The sequence below is a fragment of the Lithobates pipiens genome, unplaced genomic scaffold (assembly GCF_037356315.1).
Source record: "Lithobates pipiens isolate NorthernLeopardFrog02 unplaced genomic scaffold, aLitPip1_a1.2 Scaffold_8, whole genome shotgun sequence".
In the NCBI taxonomy this organism is placed as follows: Eukaryota; Metazoa; Chordata; class Amphibia; order Anura; family Ranidae; genus Lithobates; species Lithobates pipiens.
In genome coordinates, this window is record NW_027507903.1 from 449,165,816 (window position 1) to 449,184,894 (window position 19,079).

Below are 19,079 nucleotides of genomic sequence, written 5' to 3' on the forward strand. Positions count from 1 at the left end.
GCCAGCCTCAGCGGAGGGAGATTTCTGCAGCATATTTGGCAAGTTCAGAATCACGGTATATATAAAATAATATGCAAAGTGGTTGGAGGGAAGCCTCAGAATGGCAAAGATGTTTTTAGTACAAATTATGTGAGCAGACTGTAGTTCCTCTTTATTGCAGTGAGGGCCTGCATATCGGTGTTCTATCAAAATGCCACTACCCATCAGAAAATGCAACGGAAATTACACTGCGAACAAAAATGCTTATTGCGCATGCTCTATGCGTTCCAGCATGGCCGCTATGCCTTTTCAATAGGTTTGCTAATCTGACAGACCATGAAGGCGGCAGCGAACATCTTGTTACACCCAGGCAAGTCTTGCATTTCACACTTATTTTATCAGTTAACTTGTCTTGTATACTGAAATAGATTATTTACTGCGACAGAGTGAAATAGTTAATTTCACTATATAATCATTTTGGCGCTGAGCAGTGCAAGGTGTACCAAGATGGCCATCACCACCTTCCTGCAGACTTGTCCCTGCTTTTCAAATGCAACATGAAAACAGTGTCACAGATTGAAAAATACTGTATTTGAGTATATAAGGTGAGTTTACTGCTAAAATAAGTGTGAAGTTGAAGACTTGGCTGGGTGTAAGAAGATGCCCACTGCCGCCTTCGTGCTCTTTCAGATTAGCAAACCTATTGGAATGCATAGTGGCCATGTTGGAACGCATGTGCAGTAAGCATTTTTTTGCTGGGAATTTCCCTTCCATTACATTTTCTGATGGGTAGCGGTATTCTTACAGGACACCGACACATTGGAAGTCTTCTCCAGTGGTGGGACACTGGATTAGAGCAGTAAAAGATGTGGAGTAAGAGCTTCCAGCATTGGTAAAAAGACAGGAAGCTTGTTTTCGTAAAAATCTGGAGTGGGTGGTTATAGTTCACCTCAACGGTGAAATATAAGGCATTTTTTCCCTAATCATTGTGTTCAAAATCTTTATTTAATATGGTAGTCAAAAACAATATGGAAGAAAAACTTTTTTTTGGGTGGAGGGGAAGGAAAAATTCTGCGGGGTGCTGTGTGTTAGTCCTGCATCAACATACACATAATGTTATTAAGTAGAAATTTAATAGGCATTGAGCTGAGCAGACATGCCAGGTACACATGGGTATATTGTAAATTTGCATGCTGTACTTGGCAATTAGATTGTTGGGTACCTGGGTGGTAGTGTATATTTATATTATTTGTCTTAATTTCATTATAGAGTATTTAATGTATGCCATTACCACATCCCACTCTATGAAGGTTTGAGTTATAAAGTGGCATACATGGGTAATAGTCTAAATAGCAACTATCATATTTTTCAGCTGGGAATTGCTAACATATAATTACTTTAATTGTTTTTAGCCAGTGTAAACATTTATCTTGCATTAAGAAATTGTTAAGTGTTAAACTGGAGGATGGCAGTGCACAAGCTTGGAATGTCTCAGATACAGCCTTAAAGTTAACAGATGTAAGAGGGAAGTGTAGGGACTAACCTAAAAGCAGCAGTGGAGGAGGACATAAGGAGGGACGGACAGCACGGAGCTCCTCTGCAGAAGGGAGTAGTGAATGTGGTGGGACAGATGGTGAGGAATAGCAAGCATGTGGGGGAGACATGTGCCATATACATAAGAAGTAAAACTCTAGTACTACACTGCCAACAATCATGATTGGGGTATTGGGGTTGAGCCTCTTCTATATGGGGACTTCATCTGAGAAGCAGCATGCTGAACTGTATCCTATTGAGGAAATCTTTTTGTATAAATGGCCACTTTCAGTGGTAGATCCTGCAATTTCCTACCTTAATAAACCCTCTTGGCTCCCCTGTGGGATAATCCAATGTTAAAAGGTTATACCGTATATACTCGAGTATAAGCCGAGATTTTCAGCCTCTTTTTTGAGGCTGAAAGTGCCCCCCTCGGCTTATACTCGAGTCATCGCTGTCTGCCCGCTCGATCAGCGTGTCGAGCAGACAGACAGCGGCCATTCTAGAATTCAAAAGCCGCGCCTCCGCCTTCGCCTGTGATAGGCGGAACACTGAATTTCCCAGCAGCCTGTGTTCCGCCTATCACGGGCATCGTCTCATCCTCGTACTACGGACGAGGATGAGACGATGCCCGTGATAGGCGGAACACAGGCTGCTGGGAAATTGAGTGTTCCGCCTATCACGGACATCCGATAGGCGGAACAGCAGTCAGTGGGAAATTGAGTGTTCCGCCTATCACCGACGGAGGCGCGGCTTTTGAATCCTAGAATGGCCGCCGACGAAGAGCTGAAGGACGGAGGCTCGGCTCGGGACGGGACGGGCCGGGCCGGGACGGGCCGGGCCGGGACGCAGGCTGGACGGGACGCAGGCTGGACGGGACGCAGGCTGGACGGGACGCAGGCAGGCTGGACACAGGTAGGCTGCACGGACACACACACACACACACACACACACACACACACACACGGATGCATGGACACACACACACACACACACACACACACACACACACACACGGATGCATGGACACACACACACACACACACACGGATGCATGGACACACACACAGGGATGGATGGACCCACAGGGATGGACGGACACACAGGGATGGACAGGCATGTCTCACCCTCGGCTTATACACGAGTCAATAATTTTTTCCAGTTTTTTGGGGGTAAATTGGGGGCCTCGGCTTATATTCGGGTCGGCCTATACTCGAGTATATACGGTAGTTCTTCTTTAAAGCCATTTTCCCCTGGCTGATTCTGCCATGAAGCTTGCAGTTATTTCCATTCGTCCGTCCACTGGGGTCTGGAAAAAAGGTATGGCTCGTGACCCTGGTTCCATTGTTGTGGGTGCCAATGCCTACAGTCAATCTGAATGGTTACCTACAGCCTTACAATGTCTGGGCTGATTCTCTCTGCCAGATTTCCAATGTTGATCAGCTGAAGTTCCCTGTAAGAAGTGTCTTGAGAGGCTACCTTTTGAGGGAGAACGCTTGTTTGGTACCTCCTTGGATACAGTCAGGTCCATGAATATTGGGTCATCGACACAACTCTAATCTTTTTGGCTCTATACACCACCACAGCGGATTTGAAATGAAACAAACAAGATGTGCTTTAGCTGCAGACTTCCAGCTTTAATTTGCGGGTATTTACATCCAAATCAGGTGAACGGTGTAGGAATTACAACAGTTTGTATATGTGCCTCCCACTTTTTAAGGGACCAAAAGTAATGGGACAGAATAACAATCATCCATCAAACTTTCACTTTTTAATTCTTGGTTGCAAATCCTTTGCAGTCAATTACAGCCTGAAGTCTGGAACGCATAGACATCACCAGACACTGGGTTTCATCCCTGGTGATGCTCTGCCAGGCCTCTACTGCAACTGTTTTCAGTTCCTGCTTGTTCTTGGGGCATTTTCCCTTCAGTTTTGTCTGATTGACTTGGCCATTGCATAACATTTTACTTCTTTCCCTAAAAAAACTCTTTAGTTGCTTTCGCAGTATGCTTCGGGTCATTGTCCACCTGCACTGTGAAGTGCCGTCCAATGGATTCTGCAGCATTTTGCTGAATATGAGCAGATAATATTGCCCGAAATACTTCGAAATTCATCCTGCTGCTTTTGTCAGCAGTCACATCATCAATAAATACAAGAGAACCAGTTCCATTGGCAGCCATACATGCCCACGCTATGACACTACCACCACCATGCATTACTGATGAGGTGGTATGCTTTGGATCATGAGCAGTTCCTTTCCTTCTCCATACTCTTCTCATCACTCTGGTACAAGTTGATCTTGGTCTCATTTGTCTATAGCAGTGATGGCGAACCTTGGCACCCCAGATGTTTTGGAACTACATTTCCCACGATGCTCCACTACACTGCCGAGTGCATGAGCATAATGGGAAATGTAGTTCCAAAACATCTGGGGTGCCAAGGTTCACCATCACTGGTCTATAGGATGTTGTTCCAGAACTGTGAAGGCTTTTTTTAGATGTTGTTGGGCAAACCCTAATATGGCCTTCCTGTTTTTGAGGCTCAACATTGGCTTGCATCTTGTGGTGAACCCTCTGTATTCACTGGTGAAGTCTTCTCTTGATTGTTGACTTTGACACACATACACTTACCTCCTGGAGAGTGTCCTTGATCTGGCCAACTGTTGTGAAGGGTGTTTTCTTTACCAGGGAACAAATGCTTCAATTATCCACCACAGTTGTTTTCTGTGGTCTTCCGGGTGTTGCTGAGCTCACTGGTGCGTTCTTTCTTTTTAAGGATGTTCCAAACAGTTGATTTAGCCACACCTAATGTTCTTGCTATCTCTTTGATGGATTTGTTTTGTTTTTTTAGCCTAATGATGGCTTGCTTTACTGATAGTGACAGCTCTTTGGATCTCATGTTAAGAGTTGACAGCAATAGATTCCAAATGCAAATAGTACACCTGAAATGAACTCTGGACCTTGTATCTGCTCCTTGTAAATGGGATAATGAGGGAATAACGCACACCTGGCCATGGAACAGCTGAGCAGCCAATTGTCCCATTACTTTTGATCCCTTAAAAAGTGGGAAGCACATATAAAAACTGTTGTAAAAAGTCTGCAGTTAAAGCACATCTTGTTTGTTTCATTACAAATCCATTGTGGTGGTGTATAGAGCCAAAAAGATTAGAATTGCATTGATGTCCCAATATTTATGGATCTCACTGTACGTACACAAAGGATATCACAGGGGGTAAGAGTATTCGCCTCCCCTTAAATAATATGGCTTGCGTCTCTACCAGTAGGCCTTCCACTCCAGATGCTTCCAGCACCAAGTCCAACGCTGGAACATTTTTTTTGTAAGAGGCTGCCTTCCAAATCAGCCAAGTCAGCTGCCAAGCCCCATTCCCAGTGACATGGCAACCCTCAGGGTGGGGGGAAGTAAAATTTCGCCCATTTCTTGACCGAACATATCTTGGACCTGTGGGTGCAGAGTGGTGTTTCCCAGGGCCACAATCTGGAATTTCACCCCGTGCTCCCAAACATACTCCTTTCCCCACCTCGACAGGTGGATCTAATGCCTCCTGTGTAACTGTTCCTGTTAGGGGGTTATTCTAGTTCCAGCAGAAGAGCAATACCAAGGGTTTTGTTTTAACATCTTGGTCCCTAAGTCAGAACAATTCTGGACTTTAAAGTTCTCAGCTTTTTCTTATGGATACAGAATGGAGAATGTGAGGTAATTGCCTCACTTCTTGTAGGGGATTTTTATGCACTCCATAGACCACCTGCACATCTCCATTTTTCTGCAGCACCAACGATATCTGTGGGGGTACTGATTAGTCACAGCCAAAGTAACTAACATTCAACATCCTGTCCCACACTATTGTGAACAGAAGGGTCCCACGGAACCTGACATAAGTATGTGTTGTAGTATGTGACCTTGCCGGATTGATTTCCCATCATTTGCTGTCACTGACGCATAGAAGCCTGACAGAAGTCCTTTAGTTCTAAACTAAATACAAATGTTTGGCTTAGGCTGAGCTGTAATAAACCCAATGCCATCTAAATGCAACATTTGTGGCACTGTCTGGGAGCTCCATCCTCAGCAAAATATGTGTAGTAGATTGTGTCTGTCAATGGCGTGAACTTGAGGGTCTTTGGGGACCCCAGATATCCCCTGCTGCCATGTGTCTCTTCCCTCTCCCTCAGGTCAGTAATGAAAGTGCCAATCTAGCCCATATGTAAATAAACATGCCAGCGGGGACCATTGATTTTAGGGTTGTGGTATCCAGCAATAATTAGACCTCCGACCACTGTTCTTCCGAGGCCTGGTCCACTGAGACTCCTGGGTCTTACGCTGACTGCCCTCTTTATATGGTTTTTATAATATTTTCTGTTTCTTTGCTTTAGTAAACAAACCTTTAATTTTAATTACTGCAGGCCACAGACAAGGAATCGTAGTTGTTGTCAAGTATTATTTAAAATATAGTCGTTTCTTTAATGATGTTGAAGATTTTTATGCATTTTCTCACACAACTTTATTAACATTTTACTTATTAACTTAATTAGTTCTGCAGTGTAGCTTCGAAAGGCTGCTCTCTACCACTATTTAATTAATTGATGTAAACAGCTCTGGAGCTCTCTGGCGAGATGTCTTGCTGCTCTAAGCCTTGAGCTGAATAATTTTCTTATACGTAGACATGTACTAGACCTCATGTATAGACTGTGGAGGAGAGGAAAATTCTCACTTTCATTACTCACCTGCTCCAGAAAAAGGTTTGAAGGGAAGAAACTAAATCTAACTATTGGCTGCTGCTGCTACGTGTGGGTATTTATGGTCCGTATATATAATCTCTACGTAGACCAGACAAACCTATCTAAAATAACCTCAAAGTTACTTTTTGATGAAGAGCCATCTATTTAACGATCTGTTTAGGCTAGGGGTGAAGGGATAAGCTGTATTACTCACCTTATTCCTGGCTATGATAACACTGTCCTCAAGCCCCAGGCTGTGGGGGTGGCCCCCCTGATTCATTATGCACAATGAGGAGGTAGGCCTGCAACTTGAAGCTACTTGGAGAGGAATCTACATAGGGCCATTCCCCTAGACCCCTAGATTAGCAAAAATATACACCGTGGGGTGGGGGTCATTGCAAGAATACATTTTGTCTTGTTTCCCAGAGTTTAGTTTTAAAGTAATATTAAAGTGGAGTTCCACCCAAAAATTGAACTTCCGCTTTTCGGAATCCTCCCCCCCCCCCCCCCCTCCAGTGTCACATTTGGCACCTTTCAGGGGGTAGGGGGGAGCAGATACCTGCCTAATCCAGGTATTTGCTCCCACTTCCGGGCATAGATAGCCGCAATATCCATGGATATCTACGCCATGTCCGGCGCCTCCTCCACCCCCCGCTGTCTTCTGGGAGACACGCAGGTACCTGAAGACAACAGGGACCAGTGGGATTGGCTTTAATCAAATTTGAAAGTCATCATTTCCTCTTTTATGTTTATTATGCTTTTATGGTAATTAATGTGGTTATATGACCATGTTAGGAGAAGCTTTGTGTTTTTATGTATTGCTCAGGTTGTCTTTTCCATAATGAAATGTAAACGTTTTTCAACCCAAAACCAGAAATATATATTGCAGCTTATTAGATGTGGTGATAGCATTAGTTTTCTTTTTTTGGCGTTCTCCCATTCACCTGGGGATCTGGTCAGTAACACACCACCTATATATATTGTCAGTCTGGGGGGAGGGGGGGAGAGAATGCTATGTACACTAGCAGATTTAGATATACTGACACATTTAAGCTAAACTTCAGCTCACGCAACAGATTTTTGTGCTTTTTGGGATAAAGGTTTTCCATCCATAAATAAAATCTGATTGTTGTTAGCACCCCCTGTTTAAATGGCTTGTCTCAACACTGCTACATCTGCAGGAGAGCTTGTTCTGTTGAAAAACAACAGACTTACTGTCAGGATCACCAAGTAGTAAAGGAAAGAAAGCCTAAAAAAGAAAAATAATGCAGCCATCACATCTAAGAATTTGTAAGCTGAGATATAATATATGTTTGCTGTTGGGTTTAATATCGCTTTAAGAGGATTTGGCGACTGACGCTTAATTGCCATTTTCAGTTTACCGCGGGATGCAGTGCAGAAAATCTTTTTAACACCTCTCATCTCCTTCTCCTTTTCCAGGTTCCGCTAATAAGACAGAAGGATGACTATGTCAATGACAAAGGATCAGAAAGGAAGGACTGGCATGACCATGAGCAAATTAGGCAGGACCACGATCGAATAGGTAATGCTGAAATACTGACAGTCTTTCTGAGGCTGTCAATGTTTTAATTCTCAAGACCTCACAAAAGCTATTTGCTTAACTCAGTTGTCTGCAGATTTGATCGCTGATGAAAAATGTATATAGTATCTAACTAAAGGGACATGTAATTCGCACACATTGAAGATCTGCTGTGCAGACTTTCAGCATGTTAATGAAAAAGAAGGCAGAAAATTCACTGTGGTTTTGAATCAAGCAGCTGAATTAATAAACTGCTTCACAAGGTCATTCTATAAAATCATTGACACTTCTCTTGTTGGTGTTGCATACAAACTGCTTATGAATGAGTTACGGTAGTTAAAATCTGGTAAAGTCTAACGACAAACCTCTTTTATTACGTATATTAATCTAAACATTTTATTATATCCATTGGATAAGTGCAGGAAATACCTGTTGATCCTGCTAGAAATCCAGGGAATGTGCATTTTCATATACCTATACTCTGCCTCTGCTGCACTGTTATCAATTACAACCAAAATCTCTTCTGACTTCAAGTCCACTCCAAGGTTACATAGTCTATCAGTAATGAGCAATAGTTCCACCCACTCAAAAACCTGGATTGCAGGCTGTGAGGTTGATTTGCTAACGACAAATATACTGTGAACTGCAAGTGCAGTTGCTCTAGTTCTGAGGGGAAGCTCTGCTGATTATTACCATCCAATTGCGCAAGCAAACATCTTTTTTTTTTTTTTTTTTCTTGCATGTGATTAAAGTACTTTTTATTAAAAAAAATAATAATTTCCTTTACAAACTTCTACTCACCTGCTCTGTGCAATGATTTTGCACAGAGCAGCCTCTATCCTCCGCTTCTCTGGTCCCCCACCGGCGCTCAGGTCTCCTCCCTCTTGCTGTGTGCCCCCAGAGCAAGCCGCTTGCTGTGGGGGCATTTGTGCTTACTCGCTCCCGAGCCCCGGGTCTCTGTGTCCATAAGACACAGAGAGCACGGCTCAGTCCTGCCCCCACTCCCGCCTCACTGGCTGTGATTGACAGCAGCTGCATCTCAGCCAATCAGAGGGGAGAGACTCGGGGGAGCCATGGGTCTCGTGTACATCACTGAATCGAGATTGGGCTTAGGTAAGTATTCGGGAAGCTGAGGGGGGGAGCTGCACACTGAAGATTTTTTTACCTTCATGCGTAAAATGCATGAAGGGGAAAAAACCTTTTGCCTTTTTACAACCTCTTTAAAGCTGAACTCCAACTTTCTTTTCACTAGAACTGAATGGAATGATCAATCCCAGCATAGATCATACCTCTGTACCATGTTGCTCTGTTGTTGGCAGATCCTCTGATATTCTGGGTTTAGTTGAGGCTTTGTACCATGTGACCGCCTGTATAGTCTGCATGTAAACTGAATGCCTTCCAAAGCCACTTTCTGCTGCATCTCTAGCCTAAGGCCCCATTCACACCTGAGCATTTTGTAGCTTGAAGTCTGAAGCTATAAAACACTTGAGGGGAAAAAATCCATTATTCTCTATGAAGATGGTTCACATCTCCACTCGGTCGCCTGAAGCCTTACGCCTGAAGCTCAAACAAGTTCTGGATCCCTTTTTGTCACTCGAATCGGGCAGATTTGGGCATTTTTGGAGCAGGAAGCAGATGACAAAATCCAAAAACATAGCAACAAATGATGAAACAGATGATAATTGTTCCTATTGGCTAATAAAAAAAATACCAAAGCTCAAAAACGCCGGAAAACGATGTATGCAAACGCACAAATACGTGCGACAAAACGCCAGAAAAAAAACGCTCAAAAGTGCTACGCTTAGGTGTGAATGGGGCCTAAAATTCACCTCTGTAGTTTTTGAGACTGCGCAAATGATGTAACTTCCATCACAGCTCCGATGGTAAGTGGGATTGAATACATCCTCATTAGCATTCAATCCCATCCAGTCACATCTACAGGAAGAGTCCCAACCTCCCAAGTCCCGCCTCCCAGATTACAGCTTTATTTAAAATCAAATAGGAAACACCTTTATACACAGCCTGTTCTGAAAGCTGGCTGTGCTGCTGGGGGGGCAGGATTGAATGGTTAACAATTGGAATTCAGTCCTGCCCAGTTAGATATGCTGACCAGTGTGAACAGAGAGAGTCCTTCCCCTCAGATCCTGCCCTTCCAGAGCCCATAATATTCTTTGGCATGCTGCAAGACAGGAGTGACACATTTACACCTGCTTTGCAGACTGAAGAGGGATCTGCATTTGGATCACTCTTCAGAGAGCATTTGACAGGTGGTATGAAGGAGTTGTATCGCCTCCTCATTACCTATTTTAAGCCCCTAAATGCTGCAGTACTGCACTGCAAACATGCACATTATGTGCAATTGCATTGTGGCTCCATTTACTAGAACTGGTTGTGTCTGGCAGGCGATAGTGCCCACCAAGCACAACAGGAGGTATAGTTCCCACCACAGCCATGAAGCCGAGTATTGCAGTTGTGACATGTGTTCACCCCCAGCCACTGCCCCTTCAGCTATTAGAGGGTGGTAAAACCTTGTGGTTGTGCTACACTTTTACACCATTAATTTAAACAAGCCCTGATTCTGCAATGATTCTAGTATGGTAGTGATCCCTTACATCTAAGGCCCCATTCATACTTTGTGTAGAAGGAGTGCACATTTCTGCTCACAATAATTTGTGTGTTTGGTGTCTACACATTAGAGCTGCACGATTAATCTTTAAAGAATCAACATCACGATTCAACCCCCCTCGCGATATTAAAGAGCTCACATAATTTGTAATACAAACATCTTTGCCATTCTGAAGCTTCCCTCCAACCACTTTACATATTATTTTATAAATATACTTTGATTCTGTACTTGCCAAATATGTTGCAGAAATCTCCTTCTACTAAGTCTGGCTGCAGCCACTTTAACTATGGGCATCTTCAGCTGCTGCCTGTTCACTTCCTGGGCTTACATAGACACACCTGCAGCCCTGAAGCTTTCATTGGCCCTCTTATGACCCCCCCCCCCCCCCTCCCCTTTCCTGGAAAACTTTTGTGAGAGAGAGAGCTGTGCATGATGTCATAAGCCTAGGCTAATGACCAGACAAGAAACAGTAAGTGGGCTGTATAAGCTATTTACTGGCAGAAAAAAAAAGTTTTACTATCCAAAGTTAAAACCACAAGGATAGAAGATTTAATAGATGGAAAGTTGAAAAAAATGACTGAAGGTCCACTTTAATACAGCATATCCTCGAGTAAGGCCCCTTTCATACCGGGGCGGTAGGTGCGTCAGCGGTAAATTGCTGCTGTTTTTAGCTGCGTTTTACTGTAAATTTTGTAGCGCTATTTGCCAGCTTTTACCCTCCGCTAGCAGACGAGAAAAGGATAAAACCACCCGCTGCAGAAGTGCCTTGCCAGCAGTATAGCCGCGCTGCCCATTGATTTCAATGAGCAGGAGCGGTATACACATCACTCCTTCACCGCTCCAAAGATGCTACTAGCGGGACTTTTTTTTAAAAAAGCCCTCGGGCTTTCACATTGGAGACACAGTAGCAGCTTTGCAGGCGCTATTTTTAGCGCTGTAGCGCCTGCAAAGTGACCCAGTGTGAAAGGGGTCTTAGTGCAGAGAGTTCTATGCTCAAGAACACAGCTGTCAAAAAAAATTAAAAACAGGCAGCCTGCCAAGTTTATCACAACATTGTTAAAGAGAAACATTGTAACATTTCCTTCTTTTAGATCAAAGGAATGAACTTCCGTCTGTAGATGAGGGCCGTTTTAACAACTGACACTTGTTGCTTACAAGTTGAAATCAGTATTTTTTGCTAGAAAATGAATTGGAAACCCCAAACATTTTATATATATATATATATATATATATATATATATATATATATATGTATATGTGTGTATATATATATATATATATATGTATATGTATATGTATATATATATATATATATATATATGTGTGTGTGTGTGTGTATATATATATATATATATATATATATATATATATATATATTTAGCAGAGATCCTAGAGAATAAAATGGTGGTTGTTGCAATATTTTATGTCGCACTGTATTTTTTTTTGTATATTGTGAAAGATGTTACTCCGCGAGAATCGTGATCTTTATTCTAAGCAAAAAAATTGTGATTCTCATTTTAGCCAGAATCGTGTACTACACATACACTTTACAACAACCAAAGAATTGTGTGTGTGTGTGTTGTGTGTGTGCGCAAACACTATATACACATTAAAAATCATGTCTTCAACAAAGACAATTTGCTGTTTCTCTCTTTAAGCCCTTGTACACACGGTCGGACTATCCGACGGAAAATGTCCGATCGGACCGTGTTATCGGATAATCCGACCATGTGTAGGCTCCATCGGACTGTTTCCGTCGGAGTATCCGACCGACAAAGTTTTAGAGCTGGGCTATAACAACATGATCCGATCAGACTTTGTCCGATCTTTGTAGAGAATTCCAATCGGACAAAGTGCCACGCATGCTTAGATCAAATTCCTAGACCAAAGCTATTGGCTACTAGCCTGAACGTAGTCCCGTCGTAACGAAAAAACGTCATCACGTTCAGAGCGATCGGGTTTTTCCGACAACTTTGTCCGATCGTGTGTATGCAACAAATTTAGGCTTATATGTGTGCACCCTTATAGCACATTTCTTGTCCAAGAGATGGTTTGTAAGGTTACCCTTCCTGCTGTACAGCACTCTGCTCACTGCAGAGAGGAATGGAGTGTGATTGGTGAGAGCAGCATTCCTATACCCTCCTTAACCACCCACATGAAGGCCCAGAAACCCCCATAATAACACCATGACCCACCCACATCAACTCCCAGAACTGCTACAAGTGACGCCTATAGCACGCCTTGAAACTACAGAGGCTCAAAGCATGATGGGACATGTAGTATCAGGACTGGTAATGGAAGAAAACAGGAAGTCAGAGAACTCTGAAATTCAACGAGGAGAAGTGAGAGTGACATACAAGACATACCTACTTTAGCTGTATACAGCGGGTTTGTAAGTTACACACACTGAGGCTTCATGCACACTGGGCTTAAAATTTGCTGCTACTACAGGAGTTTTGTGTTCTGCCTGTGGAAGCAGCTCAGTGTTATCCTATGTGTCCATACACATTAGGACGATTACAGGCAAATTTTAAGCTCAACATTGGATGCAGGAAAAAAAAAACCTTCTGGTTTGCGTTTCTGATTGCAGCGTTCTGGCAGAAAAAAAAACCGCAAAGCTCTCCTAAACTGGTCCATATCCATATGAGCATTTTTTTCTGCCAAGGAACTGACATTTTGTAAGCCCAGTGTGCATGGAGCCTGACACTGGGGTTGTGATTCATTTACATGCACCTGTTGTTTTGGGGATGAAAAGTTGGAGTTCTTCTTTAAGTATTCTTTCAAAGTGAAGCTTTACCTCATCCACTAAGCTTTGGAGCAAGTGCTCTTGCAGTTCGCAGTATTTTTGCCTTTAAATCAACGCCTATATATTGCAAGTTTATACTCAGAATAATCTCTGTGTATTAAAAAAGAGAAAATAGTAATATAATAAGGTGACCATACAACACCAACAATCTACTAACACCTCGCACAATTTATTTTACGTAATACAAGATATATAATACAAAGGGAAACGTTTATCCAAAAACATCTTATATATGCTAAAATACCCACCCCCACTTTGAAATACCAGTGTAAACGTGTGGATGATATCCTATGCAGAGTATTGGAAAAAATGTAAGCTGCAACAATTCTAGGATAAACACTGAGCCCAATGAAATAGTTCCTTAGCCAATGACTTATGAATTCATATGTGTTCTCCAGCTGATAGTAATGGTGACAAGCATCTCCACTAGGGGTGCGCATCTTCACTGGTTTCACGATTAAATTTGATTCCGATCATCTTGTCCACGATTCGATTCGGCAAGGCATTACGATTACTGTACAAATGCACATAGTTAAAAACCTTTTATCCAAAAATTCAAGCAGTCAGAAAAACAAAATTTTTCTCCAATGGCAGAGGCATGGTGGAATCAGACGCAGAGGCCTTGTGGGATCAGACTGGCATGGTAGCATCAGACTGGGATGGCAGGATCAGAGTAGGGTTGCCACCTCATCCCTAAACCCGAACACATATTGATTACACAGATTGTGGGGCTAATTTAATGCAGCTAAGGCACTAAGTTTAATTAACACCTTAATCAGCCACAGAACCTGTGTAATTAATATGTGTTCAGATTTAAAGAGATGAGGTGGCAACCCTAGATCAGATGCATGGTGGAATTAGACTGGCATGGTGGGATGAGGCAGAGGAGTGATGGTAGTAGAGGGATTGTATCAGTGACACTGGCACTGCTGTTAGTGTCAGTTGATTCCCCATCCTCCATGCTGCTCAGTGTGTCTTCCCCCTTCCAGTACCTCCAGGGATTCCTCTGCTCATGTCGGGTCTCCTTCAGCTCCTCCCCCTGCACTGTACTGGCTGTCAGCTCATCAGCTGACTTCCTGCTTCAGCGAAGGGGAGGGGAGGAGGCTTTATCCATCTTGTAGGCTCTGCCTCTGTGTTTCTCGCGGAGAGGCAGAGCACTGCGTGGAGCGACAGATGATGTCATCAAAAATCGATTCAGCCGACTCTCAGCATTGTGAACATCCAAATTCACAATGCACCGATGCTGTGATTATATTCAACACCCCTAATCTCCACTGAGATGGCACTGATCTTACCAAGATTTCAGACATACCATATCCAGTGTTTATTCTGATATGTAAAGGGTTTGGGTGATGCCTGAATAAAAAAGGGTTCCGTCCTGGAAAGAAAAATATAGAAGGGCATTGCTAATGGGGAGTACTGTGATCTCTGTGAGAAGTGTTACACCTACGCGTTCCTTATTATACATGCACTTAACAAGAGAAATACACCAAATACTAGGTCCACTTCATGTTCCCTGTACATTTTTCATTTTGTGTTTGTACTCAGTACAAAGAATATTGGCATTGCTAGCTTACAGTGTGGAAACCTTCTAAAAAAATCTATAATGTTCCTGATTTAATATGTAGTTTGTTTTGTGTGCCATAATGTCAGCACTAAATTGAAACCGTTGATTAATTATAGTTTGAAATTCTCCCTAGGAAATGGGGAGCAGGGAAAACCTTTTCCGATGACAGATGGCGATCGTGTAGACCAGGCCTATCGAGAGAATGGATTCAACATATATGTCAGTGATAAAATTTCCCTCAACAGATCACTTCCAGATATCCGGCACAATAAGTGAGTACGACAGTCTGAAAATGTGTTTAGTCAAATAAAGATGTACTGTGTCCTCTTGTAAGAGCCTGTGCTCGTGGGGATGTTATGGAGTTGCATTGGTGTCTTTCGTTTTTTGTTCTTGCAAAGTTAGCTATACAAATAAATTACTATTTGAAGTTGAATTCCATCCAAAATGTTTTTTGTTGTTTCGAATAGCGTTAAGCCGGCCATGTACGATTCTAATCTCAGCCGGTCCAGCAGGGAACTGGCCAAGATTCGAACCGTGTATGAGAAGGTTTATTGTACCCAGGTTGATCGATTGGCTTGGGTACACACTATAGCTGCTGGCAATAATCACTGTCTGTTCTCCCAGCCAGGAAAGGCTCATCCTACCCCTTTGCTGGGAGAACACAATAGATTAATGGGAGGAATTAACCCATCAACACTGTGTTGATGGGGAACTCAAGCGATCGCAGGAAAGAAAATCAAATCATCTATGATTCAGCAGGAACCGACCGAGATTCAAACTGTTAATGGGAAGGCTGAATGGGCCAAGTTGATTGATCAACTTGGGTACAGCCGACCTGCAGGATTCTCTTGCGATTATCACTAGCGGCTACTATAACCTCTAGCGATAATCACTGGGCGTGGGGAGGGCTTCCCCTGACTTTTGGTCGCAAACGAGATTAGTTTAACCACTAAAAGGGCAGGCCTTTTTCTGACACTTGTTGCTTTCAAGTTAAAATCTGTATTTATTGCTAGAAAATTACTTAGAAACCCCAAACATTATATATATATATATATATATATATATATATATATAGTGTGTAAATAAAATATAACGTTTATTTTTTTTCTTTGGCAGAGACCCTAGAGAATAAACTGGTGGTCGTTGTAATATTTTTTTGTCACACTGTATTTGTGCAGTGGTCAGTCAAATGCAATTTTTTGTGAAAAAATACTTTAACAAATTAAAAAAAACTAAACAGCAAAGTTAACCCAAATTTTTTGTATAATGTGAAAGAGGATGTTACGCCGAGAATTGTGATCTTTATTCTAAGCAAAGAATTGCTTACCTATAGGTAAAAATCAACCTTGGGAGTTTACTCACACTTTAAGGATCAGGCCTGACTTTAAAATCTATTAAAAATCTGTTTTGTTTTGTTTTTGCTAGAAAATTACTTACAAGTCCCAAACATTATATATATAATTATATAAATATATATATATATTTTTTAGCAGAGGCCCCAAAAAATAAAACGGCAGCCATTGCAACTTTTTATGTATTTGTGCAGCGGTTTTTGAAAATCAATTTTTTGGGGGAAAAATACACTTAAATGAATTTAGAAAAAATACAATATATAAACTTTTTTTTTGTAAAATATGAAAGATGTTACGCTGAGTAAATAGCCCTAACATGTCATGCTTAAAAATTGCACACGTTTGGGGAATGGTGCCAAACTATGGTACTTAAAAAATCTCCATAGGCAACGATTTAAAAATGTTTACAGGATACCAGTTTAGAATTAAAGAGTACGTCTATTGCTAGAAATGTTGCTCTCGCTATAACGTTTGCAGCAGTACCCCCCATGTGTTGTATGAACACGGTTTACATATGTGGGCGTGACCTATGTATGTGTTCACCACTGCGCACAAGCACGGGGGGACAGGTGCACTTTAAATAAAATAATTGATTATTATTTTATTACATTTTATTACATTATTTTTTATTTTTCCACTGTCCTTTTAAAAAAATGTTTTTATCACTTTTATTGCTGTCACAAGAATTGTAAACATCTCCTGTGACAACAATACAGCATGACCGATCCTTTTTATGGAGAGACCCCACATCTCTCCTTACAATGGAAAACAAAATTGATCGAATGCTTTCCAAAACAAAAAAGGCTTTGTTTACTTTGGCGTGTATCAGAAGTGACATCACAACGTCGCTCCAGTCTTCCTAGGTCATAGAGATGAGCGGAGACCATCTTTCCTCTGATAATCTCCATGGCCAGCTCCCGCTACAGCATCGGTTCCTGGTCTTACCTGATAAGTCCGGAACCACCGGAAGCTGACGACCCCTCCCGCCGCTTTTAAAAGTGATCCAAGCAGCTAACCAGCTGCTTGGATCACTTTTAGCAGATAAAAATTTTAGCAATAAAAATGTTTATTATAGGGGTTTTGGCATCAAGCTGCAGCCATAACTCCAGCAATAAACTGTAATGTAATTGAGTATTTTCACAGTCAGGCGGTTAGCAAGTGGCTATACTTGCTTTTACTAGGTTATGTTTTGTGTTTAAAGTGGTTACACACCACCTATGATACGGGCTTGCCTGTAGGTACCGTGAATATTTCCTACACTTGCACCATTTAGGAGATATTCACTGTATCGGCATGTGCCGTCCTCATCGGCACATGCGCACTTCAGCTGCTGTGCCATTACCAGCGGGAGTGACGTCATTGCGGCTCTGGCCAATCACAGCCCAGGATCCCGCGATACCCATAAATAACTCTGGGGGACATGTCGCCTGCCACAGCGGTGTGCCAGGATCACTGCGGGGGCTTCGATCTAAGGTTAGTATTTCATAATCGGCTAGTATGCCATGCTAGCTCATTATGCCTTTGTCTTACAGGTTTTTTTTTTTTTTCCGTGGGTTTATATATGTGTGTATATATATATATATATATATATATATATATATATATATATATATATATATATATATATATATATATATATATATATATATATATATATAATATAATCTCGACGTAGTGTGTTACTGATGGTAGCCTTTGTTATGTTGGTCCCAACTCTCTGCAGGTCATTCACTAGCCCCCACCCCTTGTGGGTCTAGGATTTTTTTCTCACCATTCTTGTGATCATTTTGACCCCACGGGGTGAGATCTTGCATGGAGCCCCAGATGGAGGGAGATTATCATGGTTTTATATGTCTTCCATTTTCTAATTATTGCTCCCACAGTTGATTCAGTCTTCCCAGCCTGGTGCAGGTCTACAATTTTGTTTCTGGTGTCCTTGGACAGCACTTCGGTCTTCACCATAGTGGGGTTTGGAGTGTGACTGCTTGAGGTTGTGAACAGGTGTCTTTTATACTGATAACAAGTTCAAACAAGTTCCATTAAGGCCGGGTTCACACCGCTGCGATGCGGGAACGCCGCAAATCCACGGCGTTTTCCCGCATCGCATTACTCCCGCCGGCAGTTCACACTGCCCTATGCGGACGGCTGGGAGTGTCAATGTTATGTTAATGACACCCACAGATCCGTCCGCATATCGCAGTGCGATCTGCCGACTCGCACAGGAATCGGATCGCATGGTGTGAACCCCCATGCGATCCGATTCTGTTGCGCACCAAAAAAAGGGTCCCGTGCGAGTTTGCTGCGGGAGCGCTACGAATTCAGCCATACTATCTGTATGGCTGAACTCGCATCGCTACGGAGATCGGATGTGATTTGCGGTGCGAATCACATCCGGATCTCCCCCCGCAGCAGTGTGAACCCAGCCTAATACAGGTAATGAGTGGGGGACAGAGGAGCCTCTTAAAGAAGAAGATACAGGTCTGTGAGAGCCAGAAATCTTGCTTGTTTGTAGGCGACCAAATGCTTACTTTCCACCATAATTTCCAAATTAATTCTTTCAAAAATCAGACAATGTGATTGTCTGGATTTGTTTCCACATTTTGTCTCTCATAGTTGAGGTATACCTATGATGACAATTATAGGCCTCTCTCATCTTTTTAAGTGGGGGAACTTGCACAATTGGTGGCTGACTAAATACTTTTTTGCCCCACTGTGTATGTGTGTGTGTGTATATATATATATATGTATATATATATATATATATATATATATATATAATATATAATGTTTCTAAACGCAAATGCGGCAAAACAGACGTTTTAAACGTGGGTTACTATCTGTCGAGTTAAGTTGTTCCGGAAAGGTTGTAAAAATGTCCCGTGTACATGAAGCCTAAAAGAGAGGATTCCTGTGAGTGTATAGCACTCAGTACTGCAGCCAGCA

The 19,079-nt window shown here is 42.3% G+C and overlaps 1 protein-coding gene across 1 annotated transcript in view; it reads left to right on the forward strand.

Annotated features, from left to right (window-relative positions):
* The window catches only part of GALNT10 (polypeptide N-acetylgalactosaminyltransferase 10), a 339,683-nt gene that overhangs the window by 187,650 nt on the left and 132,954 nt on the right, over positions 1 to 19,079 (forward strand). The window contains exons 2-3 of the mRNA XM_077468367.1: positions 7,686 to 7,788; positions 14,918 to 15,056. Coding sequence (XP_077324493.1) covers positions 7,686 to 7,788; positions 14,918 to 15,056 — 242 coding nt within the window. The remainder of the gene's footprint in view (positions 1 to 7,685; positions 7,789 to 14,917; positions 15,057 to 19,079) is intronic.